Source organism: Aotus nancymaae, unplaced genomic scaffold, assembly GCF_030222135.1.
Source record: "Aotus nancymaae isolate 86718 unplaced genomic scaffold, 86718_ANA_hifiasm-v0.15.2.pri h1tg000014l, whole genome shotgun sequence".
Taxonomy (NCBI): domain Eukaryota; kingdom Metazoa; phylum Chordata; class Mammalia; order Primates; family Aotidae; genus Aotus; species Aotus nancymaae.
Genome location: NW_026988425.1, coordinates 56521351 through 56535051, shown reverse-complemented (window position 1 = coordinate 56535051; position 13701 = coordinate 56521351). Strand labels below are relative to the sequence as shown.

The 13701-nt window shown below is 36.2% G+C and overlaps 2 protein-coding genes across 8 annotated transcripts in view; one reads left to right on the top strand and one right to left on the bottom strand.

The window, feature by feature from the left end:
- The window catches only part of DIMT1 (DIM1 rRNA methyltransferase and ribosome maturation factor), a 53891-nt gene that overhangs the window by 12480 nt on the left and 27710 nt on the right, over window positions 1-13701 (top strand). For 3 of the 4 annotated variants that reach the window (XR_010342594.1, XR_010342593.1, XR_010342595.1), the window contains exons 10-12: window positions 313-376; window positions 1512-1618; window positions 3429-13232. Coding sequence is in view for 1 of the 4 variants with exons in the window: in XM_012462297.3 (XP_012317720.3) it covers window positions 313-376; window positions 1512-1618; window positions 3429-3471 (214 nt within the window). In the remaining 3 variants the exon portion in view is untranslated. Of the gene's footprint in view, window positions 1-312; window positions 377-1511; window positions 1619-3428; window positions 13451-13701 lie in introns of those variants that run through there. The other variant, XM_012462297.3, reaches the window with a different exon arrangement.
- The window catches only part of KIF2A (kinesin family member 2A), an 84080-nt gene continuing 71847 nt past the window's right edge, over window positions 1469-13701 (bottom strand). For all 4 annotated transcript variants that reach the window (XM_021673192.2, XM_021673194.2, XM_021673193.2 and 1 more), the window contains 2 exons: window positions 10409-10544; window positions 1469-7007 (listed from right to left, as the gene is read on the bottom strand). In XM_021673192.2, coding sequence (XP_021528867.1) covers window positions 6922-7007; window positions 10409-10544 — 222 coding nt within the window. In that variant the 3' untranslated portion in view covers window positions 1469-6921. The remainder of the gene's footprint in view (window positions 7008-10408; window positions 10545-13701) is intronic.

Below are 13701 nucleotides of genomic sequence, written 5' to 3'. Positions count from 1 at the left end.
GGCTTGGAGTTTTTTTTTTTTTTTTTTTAGGAAGTGTTTTGTGGAGGGTCTAGAACTTCTCTAAGAATTTAAGAGGTATTTATCAGGATTTTGCACTTTAAGTATAATTTAGTGTTTGCTTCATAAGTTTAAATATTCAACAACTTTAAAAATTCCTTAATTTCACCATATGGAACAGATTTAATGTAATCTAAACTGAAATTATTAAACTAGTTTATATATTAGTAAAAAAAAGTTTTAAAAAGTATGAAATTAGGTGTAATAGCTCTGACTTTGAAATAATAACAGTGGCATCACTTCTTTATGCTATAGATCAAGTGCCGTGCAACAACTCTTGGAAAAAAACTATAGAATTCACTGTTCAGTCCATAATATTGTAAGTAGAAAATGTTCCTGCAGTTTCACTGATTTGTTTTTGAATGTCCATTTTTATTCTTGTTGATCTAGCATGAGATTATTTTGTACATTCCATAGGATCCTTAAAAGAGATATAATGCATAAGTAGCACAATTTTGACTTGAACTCTGACAGGTCAGTGCTGCTGTGTATTCTGTGGAACAGATATGAGCAACTTTGATTACTCTACCCTGTCCTCTAACTACTGACAGTTGCTTTTAGCCATAACAGGATTCAGCAGTTACAGTTTCCTCAAAGCTGTAGATATGTGTAGCTTGAAAAACTTAAGATTCTTAATTGTATACAATTTTCTGTCCTCTGAATTGTGACTATCCCTTGTTTTTTGCTCACATAGCAGTTACAAATATAAAGTTATTATTTTCTTTGTAGTATTTTAAATACCTAGAAATTGAAATAATTAAAGTTCACATGCTCAATACAGATTTCTGATTGTGAGCCTCATGCTTATCATTTGCGTAACAATGTCTGTAATGTGATGTTTGCTAGCTTTTTAGCTTCCAGTTTAAACAGAAAACACAGATAAAGGCCAATTTTCTTTGTATTTTTAATGACTGAGAACCTATATGGTTTAATGTATCAAAATACTAGCTCCATTTTCTCTTTTATAGGCAAAAGGTCATTGGATAATCTGCCTAAGTGTAACAGAAAAATAGTAAGCTGGATTAAGAAAAATCTTTGAATAAAATATGTGAATTAAGGGTAAAATCCTTAAAACTCCCAAGGCTTGAAGAGGTCACCTCTTTGAGAAAAACGAAGTGGTTAGGTGAAATCTGTAGCAAGAAAATGCATTATTTTGAAAGGAGTAACAGTTGCTTTATTTGTGAAGTCTGAAACTAATAACTATTTCAGAATTTTAAAGAAGAAAAAGGCTAATATATACATGATTACTAATTCAAGGTATTCCAAGGTTTTGTAAATAAAGATCAGCCACTTAACTAATTTGAGATCCAAGTCTTATGTAAACAATCAGGCTTTCCAAACTTTAACAAATACATTAACGGTGACTATTTTATGACTTACTGAACTAAAAAAAAGAGTCAAAGTGACCTCATTAAAGATATGTCGTTCATTTATTCTGAATCTTATATTGATAGATAATACCAGAAGATTTCAGCATAGCAGATAAAATACAGCAAATCCTAACCAGCACAGGCTTTAGTGACAAACGGGCCCGTTCCATGGACATAGATGACTTCATCAGGTAATTACATTTTTGTTTTCCTAAGTGTTTACATTTCTTTACTGTGACACCTTCAGATTAGAGATTTTAAAGGCTTTTAAGCGGTATAAGGTGCTACCGGGGAGAGTTATTGCATAGCACTTCCATGGCATGGAATAGTATTTGGTGTAAAAGATGGAGGCTAGTTAGCTGCAGCAGAATGAACATTTTCTTTAAGAACAGTAGTAAAGAACAGTCCGAGCCAGAAGATTGCCTTTGTGTTAATATGGTGTGCATGTTCTTCCCTTCCCACTCCCTCCTCAACTCTCATTCATAGTCTTAGGCTTAATAACTTATCCCTCCAAAATAGTCCAAAGGTAGAAAAATCATAATACATGTAACTGGATCTGATTTTTAAAATTTCCTTACTGGGAATAGCTGTTGTTAAATCAGTGTTAAGCATACAATGTCAGTCACAATCCTACCTGGTTATCTGTTTAGTAATAATACATAGTTACTTTTGTAGCCTGAGGCAAGTTCTACACTTCTAAGGTGAAAAGATGTCGTAAATATCTAGGTAATTTAGACAAAAATTTGTTTTGCTTGAATTAAGCAAGTAAGTCTCACAAAAATAAAATAAGGCTTCAATTAATTACTCAGGTAATTACTAACCTCTCCTTACTGTTTTTAGTCATTAACACGTTAACTTTCAGAAGCTCTTGCCTATTTAGCCAGTTCAATTTTAAAGCTTCCATGTTCTAGAGGCTGAATAAACAATGAGGGTAGATTGTTATAAAAGTCATTAGTTTGACTTTTTCTAAGCTGGAAACACAGTTCTATGTAACTAATACAAATGGAGTTTATATTTTATTGGGTGGCTAGCAGTACTACTGAGTCTTTTTGATGTTAATTCTAGGCATTGAATACTATTCATAAGTACCTACTTTGCTTTTTTAGACAATTTATCTGGACCTGTTCTATGGGTCTGCCTCAAAATAACCTCAGGTCTAAAGTGAAATGTTTTATTTTTTCCTTCATTTTCACTAAATTTCCTCAAAGTTACTGAGCATGTGCAGTTTACTAACTAGAATCTAATAAGTGCATAGGTATCTACAGAGAGAAACAATGTGTATTTAATTTGAATATAAATAACAGCTCAAGAGAGGAAGAATGGGCATGTAAGATTGGTCATTCATCTGACTTCTGCCAATTCCAAACAGCTTCTTGTTCAGTTACCATGTTGAAATGAAACAAGTGCCAATGAGTTCTTAGCCCGGGATAACAAAAGTCCAAGACAATTTTAGTCAAACTCATTATAACATATAGGCTATAATGAAAGAAGCACCAACATGGCATTGTTTTAACCAATATGTATCTATCTTATAAATTTAGTCAGACAGTAGTGTTTCTTTCTTTCTTTTTTTGAGACAGAGTCTTGCTCTGTTGCCTAGGCTGGAGTGCAATGGCACAATCTCAGCTCACTGCAACCTCTGCCTCCCAGGTTCAAGAGATTCTCATGCTTCAGCCTCCCGAGTAGCTGTGATTACAGGCATGTGCCACCACACCTGGCTAACTTTTATATTTTTAGTAGAGATGGGGTTTCACCATGTTGGCCAAGCTGGTCTCAAACTCCTGACTTCAGGTGATCCACCCATCTCAGCCTCCCAGAGTGCTGGGATTACAGGGGTGAGCCATTGCGCCCAGCCAGTACCATTTCTTTAGCATTAGGAGTGGGTGGGCTCTGTAAGCATGCTGTGTTCATGTTTTTCAGAATTAGTTGTATAGAACTATATACCATTAGGTGCTACAAATTAGCTTTTCAGTACCGTTCCATTTTGATTTCTTTTTTCAGATTGCTACATGGATTCAACACAGAAGGTATTCATTTTTCCTAGGCATTTGGAAAACAGAATTTTTCAAGGTCAAGAAAAGAAATCTACATTTTTTATATTTGAGAAGATAATGCTTTTGCTTTACTGAGATATTCCTTACTTGACTATTTTTGGTTTAATACTACTACTGCTGTCACCATTTATTATTCTGAATTTTTAAGTTGGAAAGTTCTAAGTATGCAAGTTTTTTTTGGTTTTGGTTTGTTTTTAATATATAACATAGAGCAGGTCCAATCTATTAATAATAATCTTCACATTCAGGAGCCGCAGAGACGCACAACTTTATACTTAAACTTATCATTTCTAACAGTTATTGTATAAAGATGTTACTCTTCTATTTACTGTGTAATATACTGTGAGGCCTTCTTTAGGTCTGTAGGTCTGTTCCTCCAGTAGTAAAAAAGTTAAAATACGCTTCACTAGTCACACATTCCCCATACCATTTCATGTTATTCACATTCCCCATACCATTTCTTGTTATTCACATGTACAGTAAAACAATTGTTTCTTATTTTGCTTCTCTCATTTTCTTCCCTATTTATCCTATACAGTGTCTGTTATGATTGCCTACCTCTTTCACTATCCTGTAGCATCAGAGACTTAGGGTTCTGGGTAAGCCCGAGTCTGCTACTGCCACCATGCAGTACCAGGCATATTGAGAAGCTAAACTGGAATGAAATTAATATAAAATTACCTTTATCTTTTTAGTTCTTAGGGAGATAACTTAGCAAGATCTCAAAGGGTTTTGTAAATTGAAACTGGTTTTATGTTTGCTTTCAACTTCAGAAAAACAGCCATTTCCCATAACTACAGGTTCCCAGTATTCCTATGATTTCTGGATAACTAAAATTTCCAGTACTTTTTTCCATATACCTGGTGCTTAGTTTTAAACTATTTTAAAACTGTCAGATTGAGAATTTCAATAGATGTCATAAACAAGTTTTATTAGCTACTTATGTTTAAATCAATATAATACTAACTGCTGTTAATATACTATAATAAAGAATTATAGTAGCTATTTTATTTCTATAAAAAATTAATAAAAATCTTTATTGATATTTGGCTTTTTTAAAAATAACTAACTTAATATTAATAGAAGGAGTGTTTCCAATTAATTTAACAAAGCCAGATTTTGAAATCTAGCTTCAAAGTCATATAGTAAATGTTACTATATAATTAAAACAATGCTTGTTCTTAACGTTTAATCCAGAACAAAAGCATCGAGCTGCTTTTTTTAAACAAATATGAAATATACATAAGGGTAGATTTTTTGTTTAATCTCAGAAAACTATTTTGCAAAGTTTACTTGTATCATCTCTATCCTTATAGAAAAAAATTTAACATTTAACTCGGCTTTCTCAGGTTATTTCCCTCTACCCCTATAAACTGCTGAGTCTTAGTTCCTTTTCTGGCCTTCAGTTTTAACTATCTGTAAAGCTGAAGGACTGTATTATACTACCTCCAAGATCTTTTCTGGTACTAATTTTTAAAATACCGGATCAGAATGAAGCCATCATAGAGTAAGGCAGCATATTTGTCTATAAGGAGACTTTCCAAACATAGTACCCATCCAATGCAAATAATAAATTTGAAGCTAATCTGTTGTGCTTTAAAATGAGCAAATTCACACGTCTTTATTGCCCTTTGAAGTTTGGTTAATCTCAAAAACTACCTTTTTTAAACAGCCTCTGCAAGGTCAATTGTAACAGTTCTCCATTCTTCCTCTTCCCTTTGAAATAAACACAAATAGAATATATCTTACAGCTGCAAGAAAACCTGAGTCCCTTCCAAAACAAAGGTGATTGTATTGAAGTAAATTATCTCTAAAACTCATTCCATAGACTTCATTTATTAATAAGCATATTGTGAAAATCTACATTTGTTTTAGATTTCATGTTTACAGAGCTTTTCACAATTGTATTAGGATCTTTCACAACTACTCTCTGGGTTTTATGAACAGTAAAGAATCTGGCTCATATGACTCTCTATTCATAGCTTCCCTTTGGCTCCTATGAATGAGCTGGTAGTTCCCTGGAGTAAATAAATCAAAACGAGATATCCTTGGGAGATTTTTAGTTTTTAATCTACTCCCAGACCCTATCCTGGGAACTGAGGAAAAACTCCTAGAGAGATATATAAAATCTTTTAACAAAATATTTACATGAAAAGTGGCCAGTTTTCTTTCTTAGAGTAGCAATCTGTAAAAATAAGTGCTGCCGTTTAAAAAGTAGCATGCCCTACACCAATGTATTAGTAGTGAGAATTTGGTGATTCTCACCAAATAATAATGATGAAGTTTCACATTTGGTACTGGATGGAGCTTGGTTTAGATCTGCCTTTTAAGGCAAAGTCAACTCTTTTGCAGCTTAATTCTTTTTCAAGGGAGTAATGTACTGTCTACACTTGGCTTAAACTAACTTCTATTATGGACTACTTTCAATGTACATGTAAATGTTCATGCATCAGAAGCCAATTTCCTTTAACAGTACATAGAAAAGGTATATTTTAGGGTGCTAATGAACACTTCAAATTAAGTAATCATATTGGTAAGGATCAAATTGCACTATTATTAGTCTTGTTAATACCACACTGGCACACACACTGCATATATATGTATTTTCCTAAGATAAAACTCTTCTCAGAATTTCATTACTTTTTATTATACACCAACTAGTTTATATTTTAGTTCTTTACAAAGAAAATGCTAAGAAAAATTATAATCACATGTTATATGGTTTTAAATCATAATTCCAGATTTCTTTACATATAAGATGGAATGGTCCAGCAGCTATATCCACTGTCACAGACTTTAGTTCCGTTCAATGATATGGCACATCCTGCAAAATTAACTAGTCACACACAAAAAATGTCTCAAATACAGTAAAAATGTACACACAAAGGTAATTTACAATGACAAGGAATGTAATTTTTCTTGGCTGTGCTTCAGAAATTTAGGGTCAGTAGCCTTAGTCAAGGCACAAAGCAGGAAAAGGTGAGCACAGCTGTCTCTAGGAGTGGGCAAGGTATGTACAGTCACTGATGAGGTATGCATGCACGCAAAGGATTTAAAACTGCTCAGTCTCACTACAAAAATTGAACTGAGTTAAAAGGAAATGCTGTGGCTTCCCCCTACTATCTGGCTCTGGATTGAGTCCACAGTCTTACTTCATCATATAGAAAATAAAATTGACAAGGATCTCCATAAGTAAATCACTATTTGCATAAATGAAACAAAATGCTTCATTAATCCCAATTCTTGGTTGTGCCTCCTGGACTAGAAGCATTTTGTAGACAAAAGAGTGTTTCACAAAATTGAAATGTAATTTCAGGTGAAGGACAAAACATTTTCCACAGACACTTTAAAATTTCAAACTTTCAAATGGCCCTTACAGCTGAACCGTTGTATGTTACAGTAGTGAGGGTTCTGGGGATCCTTTAGCAGCAAATGCTGGTTTAAAGGGCACGGGGTCTCTTCGGGTTGATTTGCTTGCTGGCTTGTTCCTCTTCTTGTAGAGCTGCACGGAAAGATTTCACTTTATCTTGGAAAAAGAAAAGAAACAGGGAGTAAGTATTGTGTTACATGTAATAAGAGTTTACAACAGTAACTCAGTATTTTTCCTTTTGTTCTTTGTTGTCTAGAAACTCAGAACTAAATACAATGCTCAACTATTGCAAAAGTTTTGTTACAGATTTCCAGAAATACTTATTTTTTTTTTTGAGATGGAGTCTCTCTCTGTTGCCTAGGCTGGAGTGCAACAATCTCAGCTCACTGCAACCTTTGCCTCCCAGGTTCAAGTGATTCTCCTGCCTCAGCCTCCCGAGTAGCTGGGATTACAACACAGCATGCCACCACACCCAACTAAGTTTTATATTTTTAGTAGAGACAGGGTTTCACCATGTTGGCTAGGCTGGTCTCAAATTCCTGACCTCGTGATCCGCCTGTCTCAGCCTCCCAAAGTGCTGGGATTACAGGCGTCAGCCACCACACCCAGCCCCCCAATTTCACCTTAGGCTATAAAGATTAAAATGTATTTGAATTTTTAGAAATTTACATTTTTTCCTCATTGTGAGGAAGGGGAATTATGAAGTGGGGATGACAAAATGATATACTTCTTGCTTTTACACATTCTTTTCCGTCATGTACTGATCTAGAGTCATATAAGAACTAGAAATAGGTTAGTAAATTGTCAGACAAATTATATGCAGCTATGAAGATAAGTCATCTTTCAATAACAGTGGCTCTCAACTGAATGTGATTTTTGGCCCCCAGTGGGCATTTGGTAAATATCTAGAGGCGTTTTTGGTTATTTCAACTGGTGTGGTGCTGGTAAATATTGTATAAGATACAGGATAACACTCCTCAACAAAAAACTGCCTAGCCCCAAATGTTAATAGTGCCAAGGTTACAAAACCCTACTCCATAGATTTCAGAAGAAAAGAAAGTTGCAATCTCAATTTTCCTCCCCTTTTTTGGAAGTACAGTGATGTTTAAAAAGTTAACTTTTGAAATTTAGAAATAAATTTAAGGAATTCTGGATTTGGTGCTCTCAAACTGTTACCTTTTTTTTTTTTTTTTGAGACAGAGTCTTGCTCATTAGCCCAGGCTAAAGTGCAATGGTGCGATCTTGGCTCACTGCAACCTCCTCCCCCCGGGTTCAAGTGATCCTCCTGCCTCAGCCTCCCGAGTAGCTAGGCCTACAGGTGCATGCCACCATGCCTGGCTAATTTTTGTATTTTTAGTAGAGATGGGATTTCACCATGTTAACCAGGCTGGTCTTGAACTGACCTCAGGTGATCTACCTGCCTCGGCCTCCCAAAGAGCTGGGATTACAGGCACCTGGCCCAAATTGTTCTCAAATTTATCTCTCAAATTTATCTCTGGGTGGTTAAAAAAAATTCTAAGGACTGAATAATGCCAATATAGCTGGATAGTAATTTTTTATAAGTTATGGATATGCTTGATATACATGAAATTTGAGAAAAGGAAAGGAAGTCAATTAAGTTGAATGCTACAAAGAAAAAATACTAGAGTGTATTATGACCTGTCTTCTGAATGGATACAGAAGCGGACAGTAAATTACTGCAGATTAGAAAAAATGAAAAAAAAAAACAATTATAAATAAAGGCTTGAATATGAAAAATATGAGAAATAAATGAAAATTTTAGTTCAATAGTCACTGCAGACTTTACAGAATATGATTTCAAATAACTAACTTCATAACCAGTCAGCAACATGTATGTGTTGAACATCTCAAATCCAAAAATGTGGCAGGGCGTGGTGGCTCACACCTATAATCGCAGCACTTTGAGATGGGCGGATCACCTGAGGTCAGGAGTTCAAGACCAGCCAGGCCAATATGGTGAAACGCTGTCTCTACTAAAAATACAAAAATTAGCCAGGTACAGTGGTACACATCTGTAATTCCAGCTACTCGGGAGTCTGAGGCAGGAGAATTGCATGAATAATACCATATGTCTAGATAGTAATTTCTTAAAAGTTATGGTGGGAGGTGGAGGTTGCAGGGAGCTAAGATTACCACTGCACTCCAGCCTTGGTGACAAAGTGAGACACCGTCTCAAAAACAAAACAAAACAAAAAAACTCTGAAACCTGAAATCCCAAACTTTTGGTATAATGCAAATATTCAAAAATCTGAAATCCAAAACACTCTTGTTTCAAGTTTTCAGATAAGGGATACTCAACTTGTATATACTTCAAAACATCATGCTGTACCTAATACATACACTTTTAACTGTCAATTTTTAATTTTTTGAGACAGGCTCTCACTGTATTGCTCAAACTAGAGTGCAGTGACATGATCCTAGCTCACTGCAGCCTCAAACTCCTAGGATCAAGTGATCCTACTTCTTCAGCCTCCTGAGTTGCTGGGACTACAGGCAAGTGCCACCATGCCTGGCTAATTTTTTAAATTTTTAAATTATTTTTTAGAGACAGGATCTCTATAAATAAATAAATTTGAAAGAAAAATAACCCTTCAAAACTACTAACCAACTTCACAAAGGGTCTCCTTAAAAAAATTAAGCAGCTTATTTAACTGCCCCAAACTAGGAATTTAATTCTGGCTTATGTTGGATTGCATGTACACAACACATACTGAGATGCTCACTTACACATAAACAGAGCCAACAGTGTACAAATGCCTAAAAAATTAATACATAAAGTAATGCATAGCTGAAGCTACACAGATAAGCTAACTAAAAAAACAAAAGGACACGGTTTAGTAGGTAAGGCACATGCTTCCCTTCATGAGTAAGGTATAGAGAGTAGTCATCTTGACACTTCATTTAAAAAAAGTGGCACAGAGGCCAAGTGTGGTGGCTCATGCCTATAATCCCAGCACTATGGGAGGCCAAGGCAGGGGAATTGCTTGAGCCCAGGAGTTTGAGACCAGTGTGGGCAACATAGCAACACCCCATCCCTACAAAAAATTAAAAATTAGCTGGGTGTGGTGGCTCGTGCCTGTAGTCCCAGCTACTCAGGAGACTGAGGTGGGAGGACCGCTTGAGTACAGGAGGTTGAGGCTGTAGTGAGCCATGATCACACCCCTGTGCTCCAGCCTAAGAGTGAGACCCAAAAAAAAGAAAGAAAGAAGATAATTCTAATAAGCATCAGCCTATCAAACTAAAGATCTGAATAGGTATATAAAATCTATAAATTTGTTAAAAACACATTTTCTCTCTTTAATTAAGATGTCTGTCTTAAAATATGAAAAGAAAGATGACTAGAGAAAACTTGAAATGATATGCCATGACTTTTAGAAAAACCAGAATGGTTAGCTGTCTTTATACCTCTGGAAAGTAGGTGCTAAACAGTGCCCATAATTTTCACTTCATATGTCCTTTTGCAATAAGAAACCCTCTCACTAATATACATACCAATACCAATCAGATTTCAAATATTAAAATGGAAAAAGAATTACCCCGCAGCTCAGTTAAAATGTCTATTTTTTGCTCAAGAATAGCTTCAAGTTGTGTGGCATATGAATCGACATCATAGTCTACTTCTTCAGTCATCTCTAAGAGAGCCTTTTCATCTTCTAACCATCGAATAGATTCCTGCAAGGACAAAAATTCGATAATCCAACAAGCCTCTTTGTAAAACAGAAACCAAATTACAATTGTTAAATATAATCAAACATACTTAAGAGAGTATTCTCTAAAATGTCAATAGACATAAAACATCTTTATTCACAGTACAATTAAGAAATACAGTTGACTCTAGAACAACATGGGTTTAAACTGTGTAAGTCCACTTATATTTGGATTTTTTTCAATGAAAGTTACACTGAATGTGCCTGCCTCTCCTGCCACCCCTTCTACTTCCTCCATTTCAGCCACCCCTGAGAAAGTGGGTCCAGCCCACCTCTTCTGCCTCAGCCTAATCAATGTGAAGATGATGAGGATGAAGACCTTTATGATGATGCACTTTTACTTAATGAATAGTAAATACAGTTCCCTTTCTTATGATTTTCTTCATACCATTTTCTTTTCTCTAGCTTACTTTGTGTTAAGAATACATTATATAACATATATGTAATACAAAATATGTATTCATAGACATTTATGTTTTTGGTAAGGCTTTTGGTCAATAGGCTATTAATAGTTAAGTTTGGGGGGGTTCAAAAGTTATATATATTTCCAACTGTGCTGGGGGTCAGTGTCCTTAACACCCTAAGTTTTTCAAGGGTCAAGTGTATGTCCTTAAAATTTAACACAAACGCATGAAAGATGGGCTGAGCAAGATCATTTCATTTCTCTACTTTTACTCTACTTTGGATGGTAATTTTGTGGAGGGAATGCATCAAATACATCAATATCAAAGAGCAGAGTAAGTCTCAAAACCTCAACAGCTGTTCCTAAAACAGGAAGAATATGCCCAATAAAGCTACTGAGCAATTTGATAGGGGCTATGGAGGAAGCCTAGAACCTGACAAATTAACATATCCAATTAGGGACTTACAGTGGTTGGGCCAAGAGGTAAATAATAAATTCTGGCTGGGCATGGTGGCTCACACCTGTAATCCCAGCACTTTAGAAGGCTGAGGCAGGTGGATCACTTGAGGTCACAAGTTCAAGACCAGCCTGATTAACATGGTAAAACCCTGTCCCTTCTAAAAATACAAATAATTAGCCACGCATGGTGACACACGCCTGTAATCCCAGTTACCGGGAGGTTGAGGCAGGAAAATAGCTTGAACCCGGGAGATGGAGGTTGCAGTGAGCCGAGATCATGCCACTGCACTCTAGCCTGGGCAACAGAGCGAGACTCTGTCTCAAAACAAAAACCAAAACAAGACTAGATCATTCTGAATTAAGGAGCTTTTTGGACATAGAAGCTCTTATATGTGGATTTGCTTTTAGGATGCATACGATCTCAATTTTTCAAACATCAATTGACTTTAATGACTAATTATAACTAGACTAGCACCAGACAGAACTGGTTAACCTAGGTATGTATCTTGATTAGGAAACATATATTAATTAGAAAACACAAATATAACAAAAAGAAAAAAAAAAAAAAAAAGAAAATACAAATATACTCCAATTTTTCTTTCTTGTTTTTGAGATGGAGTTTCACTCTCCTTAACCAGGCTGGAGTGCAATAGTGTGATCTCGGATCACTGCAACCTCCACCTCCGGGTTCAAGCAATTTTCCTGCCTCAGCCTCCTGAGTAGCTGGGATTAGTGCCACCACGCCCAGCTAATTTTATATTTTTAGTAGAGACGGGGTTTCTCCATGTTGGTCAGGCTGGTCTCAAACTTCTGACCTCAGGTAATCCGCCCGCCTTGGTCTCCCAAAGTGCTGGGATTACCGGTGTGAGCCACCGCGCCCAGCCATATACTCCAATTTTTCTTACTTTTCCTTCAGCTATACACTTAATTTTGGTTTAACAAAACCTTATTTTGTGAAATGGCAGATCATAATACAGAAGAATGATATAGGGAATTGTAAAAAGAATACTGGGTTGAAAGAACACCCAATTTTACCAATAAATAGCTGTCAGACTTTATTTAAAAAATGGCAGAGTGGGAAATGATGGTCTTTATATGACACCTTGTTCCAAAAGGGCACAGATGACAATTGTCTTTTTTTTTTTTAAATAGACATGGGGTTTTACCATGTTGCCTAGGCTGGTCTTGAACTCCTGGGCTCAAGCAATCCACCCACCCTGGCCTCCTAAAGTGCTGGGATTACATGTCTGTAATTTTCTTAAATTATTAGCGTCCTTTCTCTACTTAAACACCTGGGCTTCTAGAGAAATTCTCATCATAAGAATTTGACTAAAACTCTAGAGTTTTTGGTTTTTGAGACAGGGTCTCACTCTGCTGCCCAGGTTGGAGTGCAGTGGTACGATCTCAGCTCACTGCCACTTCTGCCTTCTGGATTCAAGGAATCCTCCTACCTCAGCCTCCTAAGTAGCTGGGACTACAGGTGTGCTCTATCATGGCCAGATAATTTTTGTATTTTTTGTAGAGACAGGGTTTCAGCATGTTGCCCAGGCTGGTATTAAATTCCTGGGCTCAAATGATCCACCAGCCTCAGCCTCCCAAAGTGCTGGGATTACAGGCATGAGCCACTGCGCCTGGCCAAACTCTTAATAGTTTTAATGAAGGTGTATCCTAATCTGACATAAAGTGTTCTCTGTCATTTTTGAGCCCTTTATCCAGGTTCTTGAATGATCTAGAGCTGAAGTTCCTTTGGTTAGTGACAAAGATTTCTTCAATGTCAAAGAAAAAATACAGGTCAGTAAGGGAGACAGTTATTGCTTTTTTCTCAAGAAGTGTTCATAGTACTTCAGGAGGGTGGGGGCAGCAGAGTGCAAAGCAAGTCAACTGTATAGTCTTCATAAAGATGTACAAATGATATCTTCACTTCCTCAAATATCACCATGACAGGACATTTTCTTGTTTAAAAAAAGAGGAGCAGAGTATCATATACTAAGTACTTTTAACAGGTTGAATGCATAATAGGATGAATGCCTAAGGAGTTACTGCCTAAGGGTAGTGACATAACACCCTTCACTCAACTTGCCACTGACAGCCCAGAGCAGTAACTCTCCATCTCCTGAAATAGTCTATCTTTTCTGCAACAACTGATACTTCCTTAACTTCTCCAAAACCCTTCATAAGAGTGTTTCGTAACTGCTATCAAATAAATTGGCCTAACATTTAGAAAGAAGTACTGGTGGGCAGAAGTGCAACTCTTCTCTAA